The sequence below is a fragment of the Carcharodon carcharias genome, chromosome 1 (genome assembly GCF_017639515.1).
Source record: "Carcharodon carcharias isolate sCarCar2 chromosome 1, sCarCar2.pri, whole genome shotgun sequence".
Lineage (NCBI taxonomy): Eukaryota > Metazoa > Chordata > Chondrichthyes > Lamniformes > Lamnidae > Carcharodon > Carcharodon carcharias.
In genome coordinates this window covers 190,280,128-190,304,398 of record NC_054467.1, presented here as the reverse complement: position 1 = coordinate 190,304,398, position 24,271 = coordinate 190,280,128, and the positions used below count along the sequence as shown (strand labels likewise).

Here is a 24,271-nt window from a genome sequence, read left to right as displayed (position 1 = left end):
GCTTCATTGTCGTCATTCAAATAAGTCTCTGGTTAGAATCATTTCCAGCGTCAAGATGTTGCACAATTTTAAACTTAACCAAATTGTGTATTCCTCACTATTGCAAGCAACCAGTTTAATACAATGGCCACTGTCAAACAAATTGCCCTAAAGCTGTAAATGCTGAACTTTCTTAGCCTTCCCAGCCCTTCTGATCATTTTTTGTCGCCTGAGTTTCAAGTATTTCCCAATTGGCTGAATGCAGTCATGTGGGTCGATACGGTCTTAGGTTAACCAAATATCGGCACACGCTCTAGTATTAAAACCACAGTCCGATGAGGAATTTAGCACCGAGTTTTCATTCCGCATCACAGCCAGTCCATTATTTCACTTTGCGTTTAACCAGGCATAAGAGGAACAATGTTTGAGGAAAAGCTGGTCCAGGTAATTTTCTGTTAAATATTGGCATTTTGTAAATGCATTATTTTCAAACAGTATTTCTTAAGTGTGTCTTTATGCATAAAGAGTTCAGTGTCTCGCTGCGGCGGCGGAGGTTTGACGCTTCGCAAAGTCCGTCAACTGCGCATGTGCTTAGCAACCACCTGGTTAAAAGCGGCAACGGGTGCGTGCGTCAGGTTGGATGAAGGGGCACGCGGAGGGGGAGGAGGGGGTGGGGGAGAAAGTGGGGGTAGAATGCTAGAGGATGAGGAGCAAGCAGGGGAGAAAGCTGGTGGCTGTGGAGAAGGTTGGTGGATGGGGCGAAAGCAGGTTGGGGGAGAAAACATATTGGGGGAGAAAGTTGGTGGATGAGGAAAAATTAGGTTGGGGGAGAAAGTGCATGGCGAGAAAGTGGGGGGAGAAGCTGATGTATCAGGGACAAAGCGGAGGAGAAAGTTGGTAGATGGGGAGAAGGTCTGGATGGGGAGAAATTGGGTTGGGGAGAAAGTTGGTAAATAGGGAGAAAGTGGGTTGGGGAGAAAGTTGGTACATGGGGAGAAAATCGATGCATGGGGAGGAAGCAGGGGAGAAAAACTGCATCAGGGAGAAAGCATGGGAGAAAGACGGTGCATCGGGGAGAAAGCACAGGGGAAGTTGATACATCAGGGAGAAAGTCTGTGCAAAGGGGAGATAGCGGCGGAAGAAAGTTGGTGCATAGGAGAGAAATCAGGGGAGAAAGTTGGTACATGGGGGAGAAAGTGGGGGAGAAAGTTTGTACAAGGGGGAGAAAGTCGGTGCATGTGGGAGAAAGAGGGCAGAAAGTTGGTGCGTGGGGGAGAAAGTAGGTTGGGGAGGTCGGTACATGGGGAGAAAGTGAGTTGGGGAGGTCAGTATATGGGAAGAAAGTGGGTTGGGCAGGTTGGTACCTGGGGAGAAAACAGGTTGGGGAAGAAAGTCAGTGCATGGGGTGAAAGCGGGGAGAGAAGTTGATGCATTGGGGAGAAAATGGGGGGAGAAAGTTGGCGCATCGGGAGAAAGTGGGGGGAGAAAGTCAGTGCATGGGGGAGAAAGGGGGCAGAAAGTCAGTGCATGGACGAGAAAGGAGGCAGAAAGTCAGAGCATGGGGGACAAAGTCAGTGCATGGGGAGAAAGGGGGCAGAAAGTTGGTGCATGGGGGAGAAAGTGGAGGAGAAAGTCAGTGCAAGGGGGAGAAAGTGGAAAAGGGGTGAAAAAGTGATGAGGGAAGAAAGTGGGGTAGAGGGAGGAAAGTGGGGAGGCAGGGATGGGGTAATGGAGGGCACAGGTGGTGGGATGCGGAAAAGTGAGGAGGGGGTAAAGTAGGCATGTGGGGAAAGGGGAAGAGTAGGGAGGTGGTTGAAATGGGGGGAAATTGGGGAGGGGATGAGGGGCAATGTAGTGGGGATGGAGAGGGTGTCCAGAGAAGGTGTAGGAGTCACAAAGGTGGACTGAGGTGCTGTTGGTGTTTATTTCCTCATACGTTCATAGAATTACTTGGAGATACTTCTTTTAACAACCTGTAGTAGCCTAAAGAAATTGAAGGGTACAATAATTTAATTGTTCAATTGAATATTAGGGTCTGCACAGATAGGCTTCTTGGAACCTAACAATTAATAGAGTATATGTGCACTCAAATACAAGCCCATGCTTGAAAATAAAGCCATGACATTTGTTACCTTAAGTGTAGTTGTTATTACAAATCTAATTGTTCAAGTGGTCCCATAAAGGATTTTCTTGGGTTGTGGAATGAATCGGCAATCTATTACAGACCGGATATATTTTTGGCAACTGCATCACACTGCAATCCTACAGGCACCTGAGTCATAAACTGTCATCTGAAAGCCAGTGACACAATGGAAAGTTGGCCTTTGTGGGGTTTACTGGAGTGGATGAGGGATTTGAATTATGTGGAAAGACGAAAGTGTTGTTCACCTTAGAGCAGAGAATGATAAGGGGATCTTTAATGGAGGTGTTGAAAGTGATGAATGGTTTCATAGAGTAAATAAGGAGAAACTGTTTCCAGTGGCAGAAGGGTCAGTGACAAGAGGATACAGGTTTAAGATGGTATGGCAAAAGAATCAGAAGGAGATGAGGTGCATTTTTTTACGTTACGATTCGGGAACAGATTCAAGAGCAACTTTCAAAAGGGAATTGAATAAATAATCAAAGTGGAAATAGTTTCAGGGCTATGGAGAAAGAACAGGGAGGTGGGATTAAATTAATAGCTCTTTGAACAAGTTGGCATAGGCAAAATTGGGACTCCTGTGCTGTCTAACTCTGATTTAATTTGGTTCCTTCTGACAGCGACACTTGGAATAGGTCAAATCAACTGATACTGTCACTTGATTTCTATTTTTTCCAAATAACCCTGCCTGTATGTAGGTACTGGCATATTGCACAACTGGGCATCAGCCTGATGCCAAAGGGGAAACTACAACAACAACAATTTGTATTTATATAGCACCTTTATGGTAAAATGCCCCAAAGCGCTTTACAGAATTCTTGTAAAAAATAATTGACACTGAACAGCAAAAAAAATGATACATGTCCAAAACTAGATCAAAGAGGTAGATTTTTCAATGTTAAAGGAGAGGGAGGCTGAGGTTTATGGAGGGAATTTCAGACCTCAAGAGCCTTGGCAGCTGAAAGCATGACCACCATGGTGTGTTGATGGAAATACGTGTATACGATGTATGATAGGGCAGAATTAGATGAATGCACACAATCCAAGGGATTGAAGGGCTGGAGGAGGTTACAGTGATAGAAAGAGGTGAGACCATGAAAACTATTCGCACATCAACTGGTCTTTATTGCCATTCGAGGCTGAGTGTTCAGTGTGGCAATTAACTACTCAGCACAAATGTCCTGTCTGTCATTTCACACCCCCCCAGTTAGAATATCCCAGTATCTGTGGGATGCATAAAGAAAAATGATCAGGTGCTAGTACCTACAATGTGTAGTGCCGATCCTTTGCTTCAATTCTCCTTCCCCCCAACCCGAAAAAAAATGTGACTGAATTAATATAGCTTTATAAATGCTCTTTAAAAGTCTGCTTCAGCAGCTACATACAAAGTACATTTCCAGGGTAGCTATTTCTGAAAGTTCCAATCTACTCACCCGGTTAGAATGGAAAAATAATGTTCAGAGTAGGCTTTATTATTTGCTCTTGGGAAGTGAGCATCACTGAGAAGGTCAGTGTTTGATGCCATCTCTAAATGCCGTTGAGAAGGTCGTGATCTACCTTGAACTGCTGCAGTCCATCGAATTCCAGAATTTTAACTAAGGAACAGTGGTATAGTTCCAAGTAAGGATGGTATGTGGTTTGCAGGGGAACTTGCAGGCGGTGGTATTCCCATGCATCTGCTGCCCTTGTCCTTCTTGGTAGATTCCAGTTTCAGAAGGTGCTGCTGAAAGAAAGTTGGCCTCACAGACCAACATTTTCCCCACTACCTGTCTGCTCAGGAGAAACGAACTTCCAAAATTCAATATAAATGCATGTTTTATAATTTAAACAAATCTTGGTTTTCAAATGTATAACATAAATGTCTAATTAGTACACAGTGTATTCTGAGAATATTTCCATGGCAATGCTCATATTCATGTTATTTAATTTGAAGTTTTGTAATAAGTATTGGGGAGGTGGTGGAGTAGTGGCATTGTCACCAGACCTAGTAATCCAAAGACCCAGGGTAATACTCTAGGGACCTGGGTTGAATCCCACCATGGGGCAGAAAGCAGAAGGAAAGAGTCGGTGCATGGGAGAGAAAGTGGGGGGGTGGAAGAAAGTGGGAGAGGGGTGAGAAAACAATGAGGGGAAGAAAGTGGGGGGAGGGAGGAAAGTGGAGAGGTAGGGATGGGGAAAAGGAGGGGGCAGGCAGCGGGATGGTGAAAAGTGGGGGTAGGTTGTGGGGTTGGGGAGTGGGGTAAAGCGGGGGTGTGGGGAGAGGGTAGATGGTGAAATTTAAATTCAATAAAAAATCTGCAATTAAAAGTCTAATGATGGTCATGGAACTATTGTTGATTGTCGTAAAAACCCATCTGGCTCACTAACTTTCTTTAAAGAAGGAAGTCTGCTGTCCTTAGATAAAAGCAAAGAACTGCAGATGCTAGAAATCTTCCATCCCCACCCACTTTCTGTTTCTTCCCCCTCCTTTTTGTTTTTTCCAATAATTTATATAGATTTTTCTTTTCCTACCTATTTCCATTATTTATCTCTACCTTTTAGCCTTTTTAGTATTACTTCCCCCTACCCCAACCCCACTAGGTCTATCTGTACCTTGTTTGTCCTGCTTTCTACTCTTAATTAGCACATTCCTTTAGATAATATCGCCACCTTCAACACCTCTTTGTCCTTTTGTCTGTGACATCTTTTGGTTATCTCTACCTATTACTGGCTTCTTGTCCAACAACACCCCCTCCACCCTTAAACCAGCTTATATTTCACCCCTTTCCTATTTTTATTTAGTTCTGTTGAAGGGTCATGAGGACTCGAAAACGTCAACTGTGCTCTTCTCCACCGATGCTGCCAGACCTGCTGAGTTTTTCCAGGTATTTCTGTTTCTATTTTTGTTTTAGACTGGTGTTCTTACCTGGTCTGGCCTACATGTGACTTCAGACTCACAGCAATGTGGTTGACTCTTAAATGCCCTCTGAAATGACCTAGCAAGTCACTCAGTTCTCAAGGGCGGTTAGGGATGGGCAATAAGCACTGGCCTAACCAGTGATGCCCCCACCTTATGAACAAACAATAAAAAAAATACAGTAATTTACAAAAGACGCAGAGGAAAATGATACAAAAAATTTATTAAAATTATAGAGGACAAGATTAAAATTGGAATATTCAGCAGTGAAAATAAAAATGAAAGTCTTATTTTAAAGACGAATGGTGTGAAATCTAGATTGGTAATGCCTGTTGCCTGGATCTTACAGATGCTGTTGAGTGTCCAAAATAGCGGCCACAGTTCATATACAGGTGTGCTCTTTTTTGAGTTATGCTAGATGCCATATTGGTGAAGGTCAATACACAGTGGCAGAAGGCCAATAGACAGAAGGCCAAGACTCATACACAATGAACGGTGACCAGGATTATGCAGAACAGGCAGATCATGACATGAATCAGCATGTAGTGCAACTTGGATACTAGCAGCATCATTTTGAAGCTCAACGCTCCAGCAGTCCACTTTCTTAACTTTGCACAGCTGAACGTGCATTTAGTAGCAGGAAGAAACCCCACTAATGCAGTTTGAAGAGATTTACAACCATTTACAGGTCCATTGTTGGTTGATTTCATCCCACTTTTGCTTTTATTCTACAAGTTTTTGGTGCTTTCTTTGGTTGGTCCAAGTTTACAAAATCTACAGAGTGGTGTGATAACTAGTCAAAGATTTAGGGCTAGATTTTCATGGTTGAGGCAGGTATCAAGAATTTTCCCAATCCCATCACCACCTTGGAGGAACCTGCCCATCCTATTTGTGTCAGGGAGGTGGGCATGGCCTGGAGATGGGCCTGCCACATTGGGGGCAGGTCCAAGTCTCAGGTGGATGGCAAGGCCGGCGGATGGCAAGGCTGCCAGGTTAGAAGGCCTGCCTCCATTTACTGAGACATTGGCCCAGTTCTATTCAGGGTTGTTGAGCCATCTAGCCCTCACCCCCGCACACCCCCATGCCTCCTCATATCTTTCCCATGCATCCTCCATGCCCACTCACCCAGTATCCACTAAGTACAGAACTCATGAGCTATATAACACTGGCAAGTCTTTGAAATGCTCATGAAATTAAAAAAAAATCAAGCATTTAGCATTCCCTTTGAAAAAAATGCCTCTTACAATCTCATAAAACTGCCAATCCAACACAAGTGAAAATCATATTTAAGAAACATTTAATCCTTTCCAAATAAGCACATAAGAAAGATCAAGTTATTCCATAGTAATAAAACTGTCAGTAAAACAAGGCTAGCAGTTTCCTTTGCAACTATGCAAACAGTGCCCCCAGAAGACTGAATGCCTTGGTTATCCTTGGAGCTCAACTGAGCATTGATAATGATACTGTCTGACTAAGAATTTGTCTGACCATCCATTCAGCGTGTTTCTTTTGAGACAGTTATCCCGCACCAGCAAAAATTGCAGGAAACAGGAATCCCAGAATTGGATCCCACCCATCATTTTTAAAGCCCTTCTACTTCCATTCCAGCTAGACGGAGACATGAAAATCTGGACCATCAGCACTTCTGCAACACTTACCCACACCCCCCAACAATGCAGAGACACACACCTTGGTGGGACCTGGATCTAGCACAGGCTCAGCATCACAATCTGATTGTCACCACACGGACACGTGTCTGTAGCTAAAGGAGCAGGCTCAGCCGATCTGCCTGGCACTTGGAGGACTGCTGGGGAAGAGGCATCTGTGAGGTCTGAGTCAGATGATGAGCTTCTGGATTCAGCCTTCCAACTTATTGTGGAGAGTAAGCAGAAGGTGGGGAACATCATGCAGAGCTGTTGGAAGCCCTCAACAGGGTGGCACACGAGTCGGAGGAATGCATCTACCTGGTCTCTGATGTAGTGCCCACATGTGTGTGCACGGAGATCTCCATTGGAAGAATGGCAGATACCATGGAGATGCACACAGACCTGCATTTCATCACAGTAGCCAAGGGTGAGTTCCTGCAGCACAATGGAAGAGGGAAACAGGGCACCTTGACATCCATCTAGGTGCTCCTTCCCCTCAAAGAATCAGGCTGGGGCCCTCGGCATCCGAAAGGAGGAAGATTGGCAGCTGGACATCCCTGGGTCGCCCACTCAGGAATCTCAGAGTTTGTCCTCTCCTTCCAAGCGCCCTTTGCCTGTAACCCCCCTCAATCTCAACCTCTATCATTGCAGAGAGAGCTGCTGGCCCCCAGGAGGACAGCCAAAGCAAGCCTGGACCCTTAAGGCCTCAACTCTCCAGAGTACACATGCCAAAGTCATCAGAGCCAACCATTGCACAGGCTGTCTCCACTCCTCCTGCAGATGTCAGGGCAGCACTTGAAAGAAGTGGTAGGCCTACCAGTTTGCTGTTATCATTTCCAGTGTCTAGGTTGATGCCAGGTGGTCTGTCCGGTTCCACTCTCTTTAGGATTTGCTAGAGGACAATTAAGAGTCAACCACATTGCTGTGGACCTAAAGTCTACATGTAAGGACAGCAGATTTTCTTCTGCAAAGGACATTAGTAAATTAAATTGGTTTTTACAACAATCGACGATAGTTTCAGAGTCACCATTGGACTTTTAATCCCATGTTGGAATTTGAACCCAGGGTCTCTTGATTACTCATCCAGTGACAATACCATTATACCACCTCCTCTCTATTCTTCCTATCAAAATGTACTATCTCACATTCATTTGTGTTGAACTTTATACTGCAAATTTGTTAATGCCCTCCTGTAATGTGTTGCAGTCCTCCTCAGTGTTGATTATTAAACCCCCACTACCCCCCCACCCAACCTCCCACCACCCCCTCAAATTTGGTGTAATCTGTAATTTAGGAAATTGTGTTTTTTTTAAATTTCATAATCCAAATTGTTAATGAAACGCAGAGGTCCCAGCACTGATCCTTGTGGAACACCACTTCCCACCTTCTGCCCCCTGAATAACTATCCTTTACTCCCACTCCTTACTGTCCTTGAAGCTGGTTAGCAATCCATTCTGCACTTGTCCCCTGGCTCTACGTTCTCTGTCATTCATTAGTTTATTATGGTGCACCTTATTGAAGTCCTTTTGTACATCCAGTAAATTACTTCTGCTGCATTACCACTGTCTACGCTGTCTATGCTCACTGCTACCACCTCAAAAAATTCATTAAGGTTGGTCAAGCAAGATTTTCCATTTTGAAATCCATGCTGACAATTCATTATTATATTGCTCATTTCTAGATGTTCTTCGATTTTCTCCTTTAGTAGGGATTCCATTTTTTTTCCTGCCACTGATGTTAAGCTGACTGGTCTATAATTTGCTTGGCATTCTCATCCCCGTTCTTAAATGTAGAAATTATATTAGGTATCCTCCAGTCCTCTGACACTGCACCTTTTTCTAATGAATGTGTAGTAATGTTTTTGCTATCTTTTCCCTAGATTCTTTTGAAGTATGTGGACACAATCCATCTCGACCAGGGGCTTTATCCTCTTTGAGTTTAAAATATTTAATGTATTCCATTTTTTTTATTTTGAATACACTTCTCTCAGCTCATCATTCAATGTCATGTCCAGCTGGTCTATCTCCCTGGTAAATACCGAAGCAACATACTTAGGCCTGGAATTTTGCCACAGTGGAGAGGCTCTCTCATGGTGAAAATCCCAGAAATGGCCAAATTTCTCATCCTGCCCCCAAACCTGGCATTTCCCATCCTTGCAGGGGCAAGACTGGAGGCCAGCTTTCGCGCATGCGTGATTCTCGGAGCAGTTGGCCATTTAAATCACCAGCTGCCTCCATTGAAGTGGGTTTTGGAAGAAGAGTGTGGAATCCGGATTAGAAAAGGTAAGGGGAGGTTGGAACTTGGTGGATACGTTTGGATAGCAAGATTTGCAGAGAGCCTTTGGATTGGGTCCCAGGTCACCTTTGGGAGAGGTAAGGCATCCTTTGGCATTAGAATCATAGAGGTCTACAGCACAGAAAAAGGCCCTTTGGCCCATCGAGTCTGTGCCGGTCAAACAAATACCTAACTATTCTAATCTCATTTTCCAGCACTAAGCCCATAGCCTTGTATGCCATGGCATCGCAAGTGCACATCCAAATACTTCTTAAATGTTATGAGGGTTTCTGCCTCTACCACCCTTTCAGGCAGTGAGTTCCAGATTCCCACCACCCTCTGGGTGAAAACATTCTTCCTCACATCCCCTCTAAACCTCCTGTTCCTTACCTTAAATCTATGCCCCCTGGTTATTGATCCCTCCACCTTTCTGTCCACCCTATCTATGCCCCCATAATTTTATACACCTGTGAACAAAAGTGAACATGATTATGCACTTTTTACACACAAATTGATTTCAACCATTAAGCTGTCAAAGCTATTCAGGAAGTGCCAAAGAATGGAATAAAAGGTTACAATGGCAGATTCAGATGAAGAAAGAATGGGAGGGGGCTTGAGTGGAGCATAAACACCTGCATGGACTGGTTGGGCAAAATGGCCGGCTTTTGTGCCATATATCATAATTAATTCTATGCAAGAGAAAGTGGATGAGGGGAAAGTGAAATGTGAGGAGGAGAATTAGGTATGAGGATACCATCATCTTTGGTTTCAGCCCCTCTGATAGTCACAGCCTTTGTAATGAGTGGCCCAATAATGGCCATCACTGTCTACTCCATGGGGTGTCAGTCATGGCTCCATTGGTAGCATTCTCACCCTTTGAATCATAAAGTTCTGGTTCCAATCTCACTCCAGGGTTGGAGTACAAAAATCAAGGCTGACACTGCAGTACTCAGGGAGTGCTGCATTGTTGGAAGTGCCAGGCCCCATTTGCCTGCTCGAGTGGATGTAAAAGATCCCACAACACTATTTCAAAGAATAGCAGGGGAGTTATGTCCAGTGTCTCGGCCAATATTATCCTTCAATCGCAAAGACATTATCTGGTCATTATCACATTGCTGTTTGAGGGAGTTTGTGCATATTGCCTGCCACGTTTCATACATTACAACAGTGACTACACTTCAACAAGTACTTCATTGGCTGTAAAGCGCTTTAAGACACCTGATGGTTGTGATCAGTGCCATACAAATGCAAATCTGTTTCTTTATAATTTCTGCTACCTCTGTTGTGTTCCATCTTATCCTGTAAAGGAGTGGGAAGTGTATCAGTAGTTGTTGTGCAATCTTTTTGCTGGTGTGGTTATCATAGTGAATAGTTGGACGTATAGCTGTGTGATGAAGCTTGCAGCAGTGCTAAGTGTTTGAGGGTAAAATGAAGCTATGAATGTGAGATACGAGTTCATGTTTAATAGAGAATGGTTGATTGGTGACCAATGCAAAAGGTGAACTGAGCTGTGTGTGAGGCTGGTGGTGCGGTTGGTACAATATGTAACTTGAAGATGCATTCACTAACCTTGACGAATCATGTGAAATTATTCAACTTCTTGTGGCACTGATGCACCCAGTTCCTTGACTCTTGGCATTGACCCCCATGGCTAACTGCTCCCACTGTCTTCTGATCATGTGTTTGGTGGGCTCCTTAGCCCCCTGCAGGTTTAGGACATCTCTCCTTCTTTATACCTCCTCCAGCAAGACCTCCAGTGTAGTGTTGGAACACCTTGGAGCACACAGTCCTATGATGCGCCATTCTCTTGACTTTTCCTGGTCATAATCAGCTCACAAAGGACTCCTAGAACCTGCCCTAAGCACAGTGCGCCTCCCCTTTTAACAGGTGCAGGCTAGCTTTACTGGTGCACTGCACAGAAGTCCAGCCATTCAACAGCACAGTTAATGCTGGCTGGATGCTGTAATCATGTAAACCATCAGGCAGTAAGAAGTTTGAATGTTGCCTACATTGCATTAAATGGACACAAGTTAGTTGCTCAGTGTAATCCCTATCAGATTCATGAAGGCCCCAAAAGCTTTGTGAATGTAGCCCAGGTTATTTGATTCAAAACTTAGCCTAAACATATCGGGCGGAATCGTCCCAGATTTGCACTAAATGCGGTAGCAGGCGGGAAGAAGGACGTTTTACCTGCTGGCTGCAATGGCGGCTTTTCTAACCATATCGTCCCAATCCCACCTCGTTAATCATGCGTTCCCAGGAAACACACCATTTCGATGGCGGGCAGAGACTCATTTGCCTGGCACTTCATCACACTGGGTGCCATTTTTGAAGTGTAGCCATGTGCACACCTCTCAGTGCTTCCAGCCCAGGACTGCTGCCCCGAAGACATGGCCCCGGAAGGGAAGAAGACTGCAGCCTCCCAGTTCAATGACGCATGACCCGAGCGCCTTTTGGATGCCGTGGAGGCCCACCGTGATGTCTTCTACCCCACCTCTGGCCACTGAAGGGGCAGGAATATCACCAAATCAGTGGTCAGTGCCAATGTTCTACAAAAGAGGACAGCCACCCAGTGCCACAAGAGGATGAATGATCTCCTCTGTTCCGCCAGGGTAAGTCACTCTTCTCATCACTCTCAACTCACACACTCACAATCCCATCACACATCCACAGGAATCTCACTCACTGCCAGTTCAAGGGACATCACCATTCACTCTCTCATACACACCTTCATTGTCCTCATCCTGTTCATGGGACCACTCACCATCCATACATTCCAGGCTTACTTATCATCTGGCCTGACAGGCGTCCTGCTTACACTCTCTATATCTCTATTCATGCAGGACAAGCTGGAACACAACAGGAGGGAGAAGTCACAGACCGGTGGCCTGAAATCAAGGTCTTCATGGACTTTGAAAATAGTCATCAAGCTGGCTGACAACTATCTGGACCGGTCCTGTGCTGACGGTGAAGTTGGCGCTGCTCTACCAAGTAAAGACCCAGCAGTGCAACCATGCTGTGAGTGATTTGTCCTGTTTCACAGGCCACTGCCATGCACTAATTATCTCCCCTTGCTTTCACAGGCACATCTGGGAAACAGCCGATGGAGTCCGTGACCCAGGGCCTCCAATAAAGCCCCGAAGAAACCTCGGAATAGGAATCTGAAGGCACCTTCATTGAAGATCCATCACAGCACTCACCCACTCCCTCCACCAGCGCAGAGACACACACCCTGATGGGATCTAGCTTTAGCGTAGCCTCGAGATCACCATCTAGTGAGCACTTCACACTGTCTGATCCACAGTAGGCGGAGGCAGGGGCTTCCCAGGTGTCCGGCACCAGGAAGATTGCTGAAGGCCAGAAATCTGCTGAGTCTGAGTCAGATGACGAGCCTCGAGACTCAGTCATGTCACAGTTGCTGGAGCTGCAAAGGCAAGCGCGGGAACATCAGGAAGGGATGTTCGCTGCACTCCTTGCGGGGAGGTGATGGTGTCGTGGTACTGTCGCTGAACTAGTAATGCAGAAACACGGGGCAATGCCTTGGGACCCGGGTTTGAATCCAACCATGGCAGATGGTGGAATTTGAATTCAATAAAAATCTGGAATTAAAAGTCTAATGATGACCATGAAACCATTGTTGATTGTTGTAAAAATCCATCTGGTTCACTAATGTCCTTTAGAGAAGGAAATCTGCTGTCCTTACCTGATCTGGCCTACATATGACTCCAGACCCACAGCAATGTGGTTGACTCTTCAAGTACCCTTTAAACAAGGGCAATTAGTGATGGGCAATAAAGGCTGGCCTACCCAGCGACGTCCACATGAATGTATAAAAAAAAATGTCTGCAGTGACAATGTCAATGCACCGAGGTCAACACTGGTGGTATGGCAGCTGCCATGGAGACACCGGTCCTGCACTGCTGCACAGGCTGAACTCCATCGTTGATGCCATAGCTGGCCTCCAACAGCATCGAGAGGGGTGTGGGGCAGATCAATCTCACTCCAGCTACCATTTCTCCTGAAGGAGTCACCCAGGAGCCCATGAGCACCCATAGGGAGGAGGATCAGTAGCTGCACACCCCGGGGCCATCCACCCAGGTGACTCCGGGAGTGTGCAGCTCATCCAAATCCCCTCTTCCTATGACCCCAGCAGCTCCAGCTCCACAGGCTAAGGAGGGTGCCACTGCCACACAGCAGGACCCCGAAGGCAGGCCGGGGTCCTTCAGGTCTTGGCCCTCTAGAGGACGGCTTTCCAAGGTAATCACAGACAGGGCGTAACAGTTAGCAGGCTGTGGATACCCAGGGAGCACCAAGGCATAGCGGTAGGATTAGGAAAGATAAGATGTAGTTGTACGGCCTGGGCACGGGTACTAATTACTTGTTATTAATGCTCACTATTGCAAATAAACTCCCAGGGAAGTCTCCCTGCCTATGGCTCCTTGTTCTGATGAGCAGTGCTCATGTCTCTCAGATGTGAAACCTTTCTGCACAAGTTAAAGGCTGGTGTCTCAGTCCAGGCCCTGTGCTTTGTGCAGCCTTCAGACTCAAATGATGGTCTGGCCTCACACTCACTGGACAAGTTACTGATATCTGCACCTTGATGGTGCTTGTCATTGCTGCCAGAATGTCGTGGGCAGGTGTCACAAAGTTCCGTCATTCTCTCTGTGGGCTCTCAGCACCTTAAAGGTGGGCTGGCCCCCATTTCTTCAGCATTTGTGACTGGTGACACTGTGCTCCTGAAGGGGTCAGGTGCTGAAGGCTGATAAAGGATCAAATGGTTTTAATGTTTCATGGCTCCATAATATGGCCCTGATCACAGAGTGCATGGGAGCTGCCCTCATCCAGACAGGAGTCAGACATTTACAGAGGCTATGTGAAGATCTATGGAGCGTCCTCACTGCATATCATTAACAATCTCCGGGAATCGGACGACTATTAAGGCCTCTGCTGCATCTCCATGACAGGACCCTTATCATAGAGGGTATGCGTGCTGCTATCAGCCAAACTGGAATCAAACATTCACAAATGCAATGTAAGGGTCTATGGTGTCTTCTCACTGCATGCCCATAAATCTAGCAGCTATGACAGCCTTCCGAGCACGCCTGCCCCATCTGGCCAGTGCAAAGGCCTCATCGCTGTCATCCTCACCTTCGAGCACCTTCTCACCCTCATCCCCGTCAATGTCCTCCTCATCAGAGGAGACATCCAATTCCTCCATCTGCTCCTCAGCCAGTTCCTCTCCCAGTTGCAGTGCCAGGTTTTAAAGGGCACAGCAGGTGACAATGATGTGTGACACCCTCGGTGGACTGTGAGCGACTCCACCAGTGACTGCTCCGTGGCCAACTTTGGCAAGGAGATTGAACAACTGGTGCAGTTGTCCCCAACTGTTCTTCTGTTCACTAAAATGCTCATTAGTTTGCAGTCTGTGCCCAAGGGGTGAAAAGCTTTGGAGCACTTGGTGACACTTTTATGCCTCTAAATTGCTTGAGTGGGCAGATAAGCCAAAGGCCCGACTCCAAGTATGGCAATGTGGCTGAGCCTGAACTGTCTCAGCTGCAGAGGAAGGGTCATTTTATACAAGATTTCCCTAATGCTTGGCCACTTCCCTTTCCCTGCCCACACGTGTTTGTGCACCACCACCAACGCAGTGCAACCCTTGCCACCGCCGCCCCCCCCCCCCCCCCCCCCCCCCCAACTTGTCTCAACTGCAGGGCAGCCCTCCCCTCCCCACCCCCCCCAAGCGCCCCAACTGCAGGGCAACTCTTGCCCCCCCACCTCCCAAGTCACCTCAACTACAGTGCAGCCCTTGCCCGCCCCCACCCAAGCCACCTTAACTGCAGTGCAGCCCTTCCCCCCCCCCCACAAGTTGCCTCAACTGCAGTGCAGCCCTGCCAGCTGGTCTTATAATGATATGCAGATGTATTACAATGAAGCTCCTGACTTCTGACGATGGGAAATGCAGCCTGCCATTGACGGGCAGAGTGGACAATTGCAAACTGGTTTCATAGCTTCATGAAAACAATTTTCGGCCTTTTCGCCATATTGTCTGCTCACGCCACCAACCACGCCCACCGCCATCAGGCACAGAAAATTCTGCTCATTAACTCAATTATATTTTTCCCTTTTAGCACAATGCAACACACTTTACTCTGTATACTTCTTTGTCTCGACTCAAACACCTTTTTGGATTGTATTGAGTCCTTTAGTGATCTAGAGTTCCATAACATTGCTGATGGTTCAAAATAACAGATCTACATAACCACATGCACTGAGGGTGGTAAAGGTGTACAATTTGGATGACTCTGAACAGCAGGAAGAAGAAAGAAATGTATGGAGAAAAGATAACGCTCAGCAAAAAGCCAGGAACTGAAATAATTATGTCCACTTCAAAATACTGGAAGGTGCACCAAAAATGTGTCAAATGTATCAAGAATCAAAAATTGCAGATGACACGGCCCCAGATATTTCCTAGAAAATAAATTTTGTATCATCAGACTTCATGCATTACATTTACATTGTATTACATTACATTTTAAAAATTCTAAATTTGCCACTACACACTTTTTGTGTACTTCAGTTATTTTTCCTAATATGATACAACTACTAGAATATTGGGTATAGTTGCAACTTTGATCATGACAAACTCATGTCTCATTGTACTTTCATTGTAACTAATTATGAGATGACTGGGTCTCTGTTTCCACAGAAAGACAAATTGCATAGTGTGATTACAAAACATCAAAAAATCCTGAAATTGAATCTAAATAAAATAAATGTATTTATTTAATTGCCTTAAAGCAGTGCCCTTGGTCGTAGACTGTTGTTGAGGTTCTTTTAAAGTGCATGTTGTTTAATGGGTTGAATGAGGCTGTGTCATCTTTTTTTCAAAGTACTGGTCAGCTTTTCCATTGTATTTATGATAATTGTCATTTGCTCATTGAATTTAATTTCAAATATTTTTTAAAAATATCTTCTGAATGAACTTGATTTTTAGCTGGAGCCAAATGCACATTTGCACCAAATAGTACTAGGACATAAAGAAGAGATCAGAGCCATCAAACAAGATACCGAGATTCCTGGCTGTAATTGTGAACCTATTATAACCTTCATTGATAAAGTCAAAATGTTTGATGATTGGTTCAAAGGTAAGAAACTACAGAACTGAGTTTACTGTCTTTGCTAATTTTAACAAAAAATAAAGATGTATGTAAAAAGTAACACACTATCAGGGTCCAAAATGATAATAGACTATTTTACTGGTTTATAAAGTGGTAGTTATGTAACATTACTCATGTGAAATAAATGGCTCATGGTGACAAACAAAGAGTGAAATGTTATGTTATTGCCAGCTTGCAAGAAGAGTATTAATGAGCATTAATAAAAAGTTAAGGTTATTAGTGATGCATGTGAGCAACATTACGTTGCTCCACAATAAAACCGGGCATTGTTTTAGTCCCAAGACCTGAAGTAAATAAGCTTAACAAAGGCAAACGTGCTCCATGTGGGAAGCCGGGGACATTTCCAGTGCCCGGGACCAGCATGTGTGCAGGAAGTGTGTCCAGCTGCAGCTCCTGGAAGCTCGAGTTTCAGAGCTGGAACAGCAGCCGGGGACACTGTGGAACATCCACGAGTCTGAGAGCATCGTGGATAGCACATTTAGAGAGGTGGTCACACTACAGATGAAGGGACTTGAGGAAGGAAGGGAATGGGTGACCTACAGGCAATCCAAGAGAAACAGGCAGATAGTTCAGGAGTCCCCTGGGGTCCTGCTCTCAAATCGGTATTCCATTTTGGAGGCTGATGAGGGCGCTGGTTCCTCCAGGAAGTGCAGACAGAGCCAAGCTTCTGGCACCAGAAGCAGCCTGCCTGTATAGGAGGGGAGGAAGAGAGGATGAGCAATAGTAATAGGGGATTCTATAGTCAGGGGAACAGATAGGCGCTACAGTGCTCGTCAACATGATTCCTGAATGGTATGTTGCCTCCCTGGTGCCAGGGTCCAGGATGTCACTGAACGGCTACAGGGCATCCTGAAGGGGGACGGTGATAAGGCAGAGGTCATGGTACATGTTCGTACCAATGACATAGGTAGAATGAGGGATGAGGTCTTGCATCAAGAATTCAGGGAGTTAGGCAGTAGATTAAAAAGCAAGACCTCTCGGGTTCTAAGCTCTGGATTATTCCAGTGTCAAGTGCTAGCGAGCTCAGAAATAGGAGAATAGCACAGATGAATATGTGGCTTAAGAGTTGGTGCAGGAGGGAGGGTTTTAGATTCCTAGATCATTGGGACCGTTTCTGGGGAAGGTGGGACCTCTACAAGCGGGATGGTCTGCATCTGAACCACAGCGGGACTAACATCCTTGCTGGCGGGTATGCGAGTGCTGTTGGGAGGAGTTTAAACTAATTCGGCAGGGGGAGGGGACACAGAATGTTAGCAGAATAGGGACACATCATAATACAGTAAAAGAATCAAGTCAGAGAGAGTACAGCTACAATAAGCTTCAAGGGAGTAAGGCAAGGCTGGATGGCCTCTACTTTAATGCCAGGAGTATTACAGGTAAAACGGATGAGTTAAAGGTGAGGATTGACATGTGGAATTGTGATATAGTAGCCATCACGGAGACATGACTGAGGGAAGGGCAGGATTAGCAGCTCAATATTCTAGGATATAGAATCTTCAGGCGAGACAGGGGAGGGGGTAAAAGAGGAGGAGGCACTGCATTATTAGTTAAGGAGTCAGTTACTGCAGTAAGGAGAGATGATATCTTGGAGAGGGCATCAAATAAAGCTTTGTGGGTAGAGCTTAGGAATAAAAAAGGGGCAACCACATTATTAGGTGTTTATTATAGACCCCTAGATAGCGGGAAATTGAGGAGCAAATATGTGCACAATTTGTGGAGGTGTGTAAAAACAATAATAGGGTAATTATGTTAGGTGATTTCAACGTGGGATAGACATAGTGTTAAGGGCTTGGATGGAGTGGATTTCTTGGCATGTGTACAGGAGAACTTTTTCAGACAATATGTAGAGGGTCCAACAAGGGACAATGCAGTGCTGGACCTAATTCTGGGGAAAGAAGCCAGACAGGTGGCTGAGGTGGTGGTGGACGAGCATTTTAGCGATAGCGTCCACAACATGGTACAGTTTAAGTTTGTTATGGACAAAGAAATCGACAAGTTGCAAAAAAATGTTTTGGATTGGGGGAGAGTGGATTTTAGTAAAATAAGGCAGAATCTGACCATGGTCAACTGGGAACAGTTACTTCTGGGGAAATCTATAGAGGAACAGTGGGGGGTGTTCAAAAAGGAAATGGGGAGGGTACAGGCTCAACATGTTCCCTCTAGGGTGATAGGAAGGAGTAACAAGCCCAGAGAACCATGGATGCCCAGAGATATTCAGGATATGATGAGAAGGAAAAGAAAGACTTTTAACAGGTACAAGGGAAGCGAATCAACAGAGGCATTAGTGGAATACAGACAGTGCAGGGTGGAGCTTAAGAAAGCAATTAGGAGAGCAAAGAGGGGATATGAGAAAGCTCTGGCTGGTAAAAGTAGGGAAAGTCGCAAGATATTCTATAAGTATATCAATGGGAAGAGGATAACCAGGGAAAGAGTAGGGCCCATAATGGACCAAGGGGGCAATCTATGGGTGGAGCCAGAAGACATCGCTAGAGTGTTGAATGAATACGTCCATCTTCACCCAAGAGAATGAGGATGAAGATTTGGAACACGGGGAGAGAGACTGCAAGGTTCTTAAGCAAATTGATATAGGGAGTGACAAGGTATTGGAGGTGTTGGCAGGCTTAAAAGTGGACAAATCTCCAGGTCCGGATGATTTGTGTCCCAAACTGCTGAGGGAGGCAAGGGAGGAGATCGCAAGGGCTCTGACCCAAATTTTTAACTCCTCTCTGGCCATGGGGAGGTGCCAGAGGACTGGAGAACAGCTAATGTAGTTCCGCTATATAAGAAAGGTTGTAGAGATAAGCCAGGGAACTACAGGCCAGTGAGTCTCACTTCAGTGGTAGGGAAACTATTGGAGAAATTTCTGAAGGAGAGTATCTATCTTCACTTGGAGAGGCAAGGTTTAATCAGGGATAGTCAGCATGGCTTTGTCAGAGGGAGGTCATGCCTAACAAATTTGATTGAATTTTTTGAGGAGGTGACCAGGTCTGTAGATGAGGGTAGTGCAGTTGATGTAGTTTATATGGATTTCAGCAAAGCCTTTGACAAGGTCCCACATGGGAGACTTATAAAGAAGGCAAATGCACATGGGATACAGGGTACTTTGATAAGGTGGATTCAAAATTGGCTTAGTTGTAGGAGGCAGAGGGTGATGACAGAGGATGCTTTAATGACTGAAAGCCAGTGTCCAGTGGCGTAGCACAGAGATCTGTGCTCGGTCCCCTAATATTTGTCATTTATATAAATGACATAGACGACTATGTGGGGGGTAGGATTAGTAAGTTTGTGGATGACACAAAGATTGGCCGGGTGGTTAACAGTGAGGTTGAGTGTCTTGGGCTACAGGAATATATAGACGGGATGGTCAAATGGCAGATAAGTGGCAGATGGAATTTAACCCTGAAAAGTGTCAGATGATACACTTTGGAAGGAATAATTTGACAAGGAAGTATTCAATGATTGGTATGACACTAGGAAGTTCTGAGGAACAAAGGGACCTTGGCATGTGTGTCCATAGATCTCTGAAGGCAGAGGGGCATGTTAGTGGGATGGTGAAAAAGGCATATGGGACACTTGCCTTTATCAATTGAGGCATAGATTACAAAAGTAGGGAGGCCGTGTTGGAGTTGTATAGAACCTTGGTGAGGCCACAGCTGGAGTACTGTATGCAGTTCTGGTCACCACATTATAGGAAGGATGTGATTGCACTGGAGGGGGTACAGAAGAGATTTACCAGGATGTTGCCTGGGATGAAACGTTTAAGTTTTGAAGAGAGGTTGAATAGACTTGGTTTGTTTTTGTTGGAGCAGAGAAGACTGAGGGGCGACCTGATCGAGGTGCACAAGGCTATGAGGGGCATGGACAGGGTGGATAGGGAGCAGCTGTTCCCCTTATTTGAAGGGCCAGTCACAAGGGGGCATAAGTTCAAGGTGAGGGGAAGGAGGCTTGGGGGGATGTGAGGAAAAACATTTTTACCCAGAGGCTGGCGACGGTCTGGAATGCGCTCCCTGGGAGGGTGGTGGAGGCGGGTTGCCTCACATCCTTTAAAAAGTACTTGGATGAGCACTTGGCACGTCATAACATTCAAGGCTATGGGCCAAGTGCTGGTAAATGGGATTAGGTAGGTTAAGTCAGGTATTTCTTACGTGTCGGTGCAGACTCGATGGACCAAAGGGCCTCTTCTGCACTGTGATTCTGTGAAATGTTTTGACGTAACAGCACTGCGTGAAAGAAGTGAAAAGCCTGAGACAATAGTCATTGCCACCCCTGACTGCTTGGGAATGTTGTTTGAGTTTCAGCTTTTTTTAGAGATGGATCAGCTTTTTGGAGCTGCTTATTAGCTTTTCCATGTTTTGTCAAATTTAATCTGACAACACTTTTTTGGAATGTTTTATATTGTCATTGGCTTACGAATTTTCACTTGAAATAGTGAAGAAAGAAAACCTTTTTGAATCCAACTAGAAGGAGGAGAGGGAAAACCCATGGTGCAGTGGCCCTCAGGAGAACATGTGATGTACACCAACTAACTAGGATGCACTGCAATTGAGTAAGCTGGCTAGAGGGGTAGTGCACAAGGAAGTTATATATTAAATTAATTGTGTTAAGAAACAATGTACAGGTGTGAATGATAAAGTATATTAATTTTAAAGGATATTAAAACCTGAAGATACCAAACTAAGTTAGTGAAAAGCCTATTTAAAACAGCTATAATACATAATGGGCAGAATCTTCCAGTCAGCATGCGGGGGCTGGTCCCAATAAGCCGATGTGTAAAATAGCGCGCGATGATGTTGGGGGTATGTCCCGACGTCATCGCTATATTTCGTTCAGCAGGCATGTGCCGAAGTCAGCTGCGCGCCGACCAAAATGTCAACAGTCTATTAAGTCCATGAAGAAATTAACTAAAGCAGTTAAGAACGCTGCCCATCCAACCTTAATGTTGCCGGGCAGGCGAAAAGCTCAAGTGGCCTTCGCGTTTTCCAGGAAACCTCATCCACCGGCGGGTTGAGGTTTCCCGAAGCTTTTAATAAATAAAAAAAAAGTAAATTGTCATAAATTTACAAACATGAGGTGACATGTTTAAATAAATTTTAAAATAATTTCTGTCATTATTTTATACATTCGATCTCCCTGAGGCAACTCCGTGCCTCAAGGCGATTGCTGTGCTCTTTCACGCCCATGCCCGCCATAGGAAAAACCCAGGCCAATGTCCCTAAATTTATTCAGCTTTTGTGGCAGTTGAGCACCATAAGTCTGGCAGCAATCTGCAGGAGCATCTGGAAGCATCACAGGATATGCAAGGCTGTGGGTATATGTGGGAGCTTTCAGTTGCCTTATTTGGAGGCAGAATCTACAAACAAATCCACGAGTACAGAGGCAGCACAGCCAAGGGCAGGCATTTTCTGCACAGGGCGCTCCTGCTTCCACTGCTGGTTGCATTTTCCAGCTGTGATTCTGGGACCTTTGGCAGCAGGGTGATATATTATGTTGGCCCCTTGACTATGCAAACTTCGGTGAGGTCACGGGTTTTTTTAACCAGGCACAATCCTGCTGTAACTTCTAGGATTGTGCCTTCATGAATATGCGTGAGGTAATTTTTCAAGTATATTGGCAGTAGGTGAGATTCCCATCCCCAGTGTCTACTCAGAAAATTACCTGCAATTTTTTTATTGTTAAATTGGTGATAAGTATTTGGAATAAGATAGTGGGAACTGAGAGCTGGGAAGAGTGTTCTGCAGTCAGTTATCGTTAAAAATAACAAGAGTAACATCACAAGACAGTGAGAGAGAGTGGCGGAGAGATCAGAATCAGTGCGAGTGCGGGGAAGCTTCAAAAAGTGATGTCAGCACAAGAGAGCTGATTGGTGAGTAGTGGGTAAGTTTTTTTTCTCCAGTTTAGATTAGGCTAAGGAAAGGTCAGAGTTCTAGTTTTTATTTAAAGTACATAAATAATTTAATGTTTTTTTACTGTATTTAACTTAAAGGAAGGGTTTTTTTCAACTAGAGGCATGGCAGGGCAGCTCAGTCCTGTGTTACCGCCTGCAACATGTGGGAAGTCCTGGACGCTTCATGAACTCTGACCGACCACATGTGCAGGAAGCGCCACCAGCTGCAGCTACTTGAGCTCCGAGTTTCGGAGCTTGAGCAACAGCTGGAGGCACTGAGGTGCATCTGCGAGGCTGAGAGTTTCGTGGATAGCAAGCCTTTAGACATGGTCACCCTACAACTTCCGGAAACACAGACAGAGAGGGAATGGGTAACCATCAGTCAGAAGAAAGGTGTCAGGCAGGTAGTCAGGAAATCCCCAGTGTGCATCTGGCTCGAGAACTGTTTTTCTGTGTTGGAAAACGGTGAGAGTGATGGTTCCTCTGGGGAGTGCAGCCATGCTCATGGCACTGTGAGTGGCTCAGCTGCACAGGGCGGAGGAAAAAGAGGGGAAGAGCAATAGTGCTAGGAGCCTGAATAGTAAGGGGATCAGGCAGGAGTTTCTGCGGCCGTAGACGTGACTCCAGGATGGTATGTTGCGTCCTTGGTCCCAGGGTCAAGGATGTCACTGAAAGGCTGCAGGGCATTCTAAAGGAGGAGGGCAAACAGACAGAGATCGTGGTACATATTGGTACCAACGAAATTGGTAGAAAGAAGAATGAGGTCCTGCAAGCAGAATTTTGGGAGCTAGGAAACAGATTAAAAAACAGGACCTCAAAGGTAGTAATCTCTGGATTACTTCCAGTGCCACACGCTTGTGAGTATAGAAATAGGAGGTTAGTCCAAATGAATGCGTGGCTGGAGAGATGGTGCAGGAGGGAGGGCTTTAGATTTCTGGGACATTGGGACCGTTCCTGGGACTTGTACAAGGCGGACGGGTTGCACCTGAACTGGAATGGGACCAACATCCTTGCGGGGAGGCATCCTAGCGCTGTTGGGGAGGATTTAAGCTAACTTGGCAGGGGGATGGGATCCTGAAAGGAGGTTGAGCTGGGGGAGATGGACAGCCAAAATTAGAAGAGAGAGCAGGTGAGTCTGGAAGGCATATAAATTATAGGCCAGTTAAGGCACAAGGGAGTTTGGCAAGGTTGGATGGTACTTATTTTAATGCAAGGAGTCTAACGAATATTGCAGATAAGTTGAGGGTACAAATTAACACATGGAAGTATGATGTCATTGCTGTCTCAGAGACATGGTTGAGAGAGGGGCAAGATTGGCAGCTCAATATCCCACGATATAGGGTCTTCAGGTGAGACAGGGAAGGAGGTAAAAGAGGAGGGAGTATTGCAAGGAATCAATTACAGCAGTAAGAAGGGATGACATTTTAGAAGGCTCCTCAAATGAAGTCATGTGGGTAGAACTGAAAGACAAAAAAGGAGCAATGACATTGCTGGTAGTGTACTATAAGTCCCCAAAAAGTTAGAGAGAAATAGAAGAGCAGATATGTAGGCAAATTTCAGAGGAATGTAAAAATAATAGGGTAGTAATAGTGAGGGATTTCAACTTCCCCAACATTAACTGGGTTAGTCATAGCGTGATAGGTTTAGAGGGAGCGGAATTCTTAAAATGCATCCAGGAGAGCTTTTTAAGCCAGTACGTAGAAGGCTCTACAAGTCCTGGACTTAATTTTAGCGAATGAAGCCGGGCAAATGGTAGAGGTATCAGTGGGGGAGCATTTTACAGATAGCGATCATAACTCTGTTAGATTCAAGATTGTCATGGAAAAGGACAAGGAGGGGCCAGAAATCAGAATTCTAAATTGGGGTAAGGCTGATTTTAATAAGTTCAGATATGATTTGGCCAAAGCGGACTGGGACTGGGTTTGTAACCCCAAGATCAAGAGTTCAAATCTCACAATGGCAAACTATGAAACAATGTAACTTCATCTGAATAGGAACAGATGGAAGCGTGTTTGTACTCGAAAGAGTTACTTTTAAATAAATCTTCGTCAGAGCAGTGGGACTCATTCAAGAATGAAATAGGGAGAGTACAGGGCCAACATATTCCAGTAAAGACAAAGGGTGAGACCAACAAACCCAGCGAACCCAGGATGTCGAGGGATATACAGCATTAGAGAAAGAGAAAAAGAGAGGGTTATGGCAGATACCGAGGGCACAAAATAGCGGAAGCCCTAGAGGAGTATAGAATGTGTAGGGGAGATCTTAAAAAGGAAA

General features: G+C 45.4%; 1 protein-coding gene across 9 annotated transcripts in view; it reads left to right on the top strand.

The window, feature by feature from the left end:
- Positions 1-253: 253 nt before the first annotated feature.
- The window catches only part of LOC121293709 (urea transporter 2-like), a 139,921-nt gene continuing 115,903 nt past the window's right edge, over positions 254-24,271 (top strand). For 3 of the 9 annotated variants that reach the window (XR_005946648.1, XM_041217121.1, XM_041217029.1), the window contains exons 1-2: positions 256-423; positions 15,930-16,080. Coding sequence is in view for 6 of the 9 variants with exons in the window: in XM_041217121.1 (XP_041073055.1) it covers positions 400-423; positions 15,930-16,080 (175 nt within the window). In the remaining 3 variants the exon portion in view is untranslated. Of the gene's footprint in view, positions 424-15,929; positions 16,081-24,271 lie in introns of those variants that run through there. The other 6 variants (XM_041217368.1, XR_005946662.1, XM_041216943.1 and 3 more) reach the window with 6 other exon arrangements.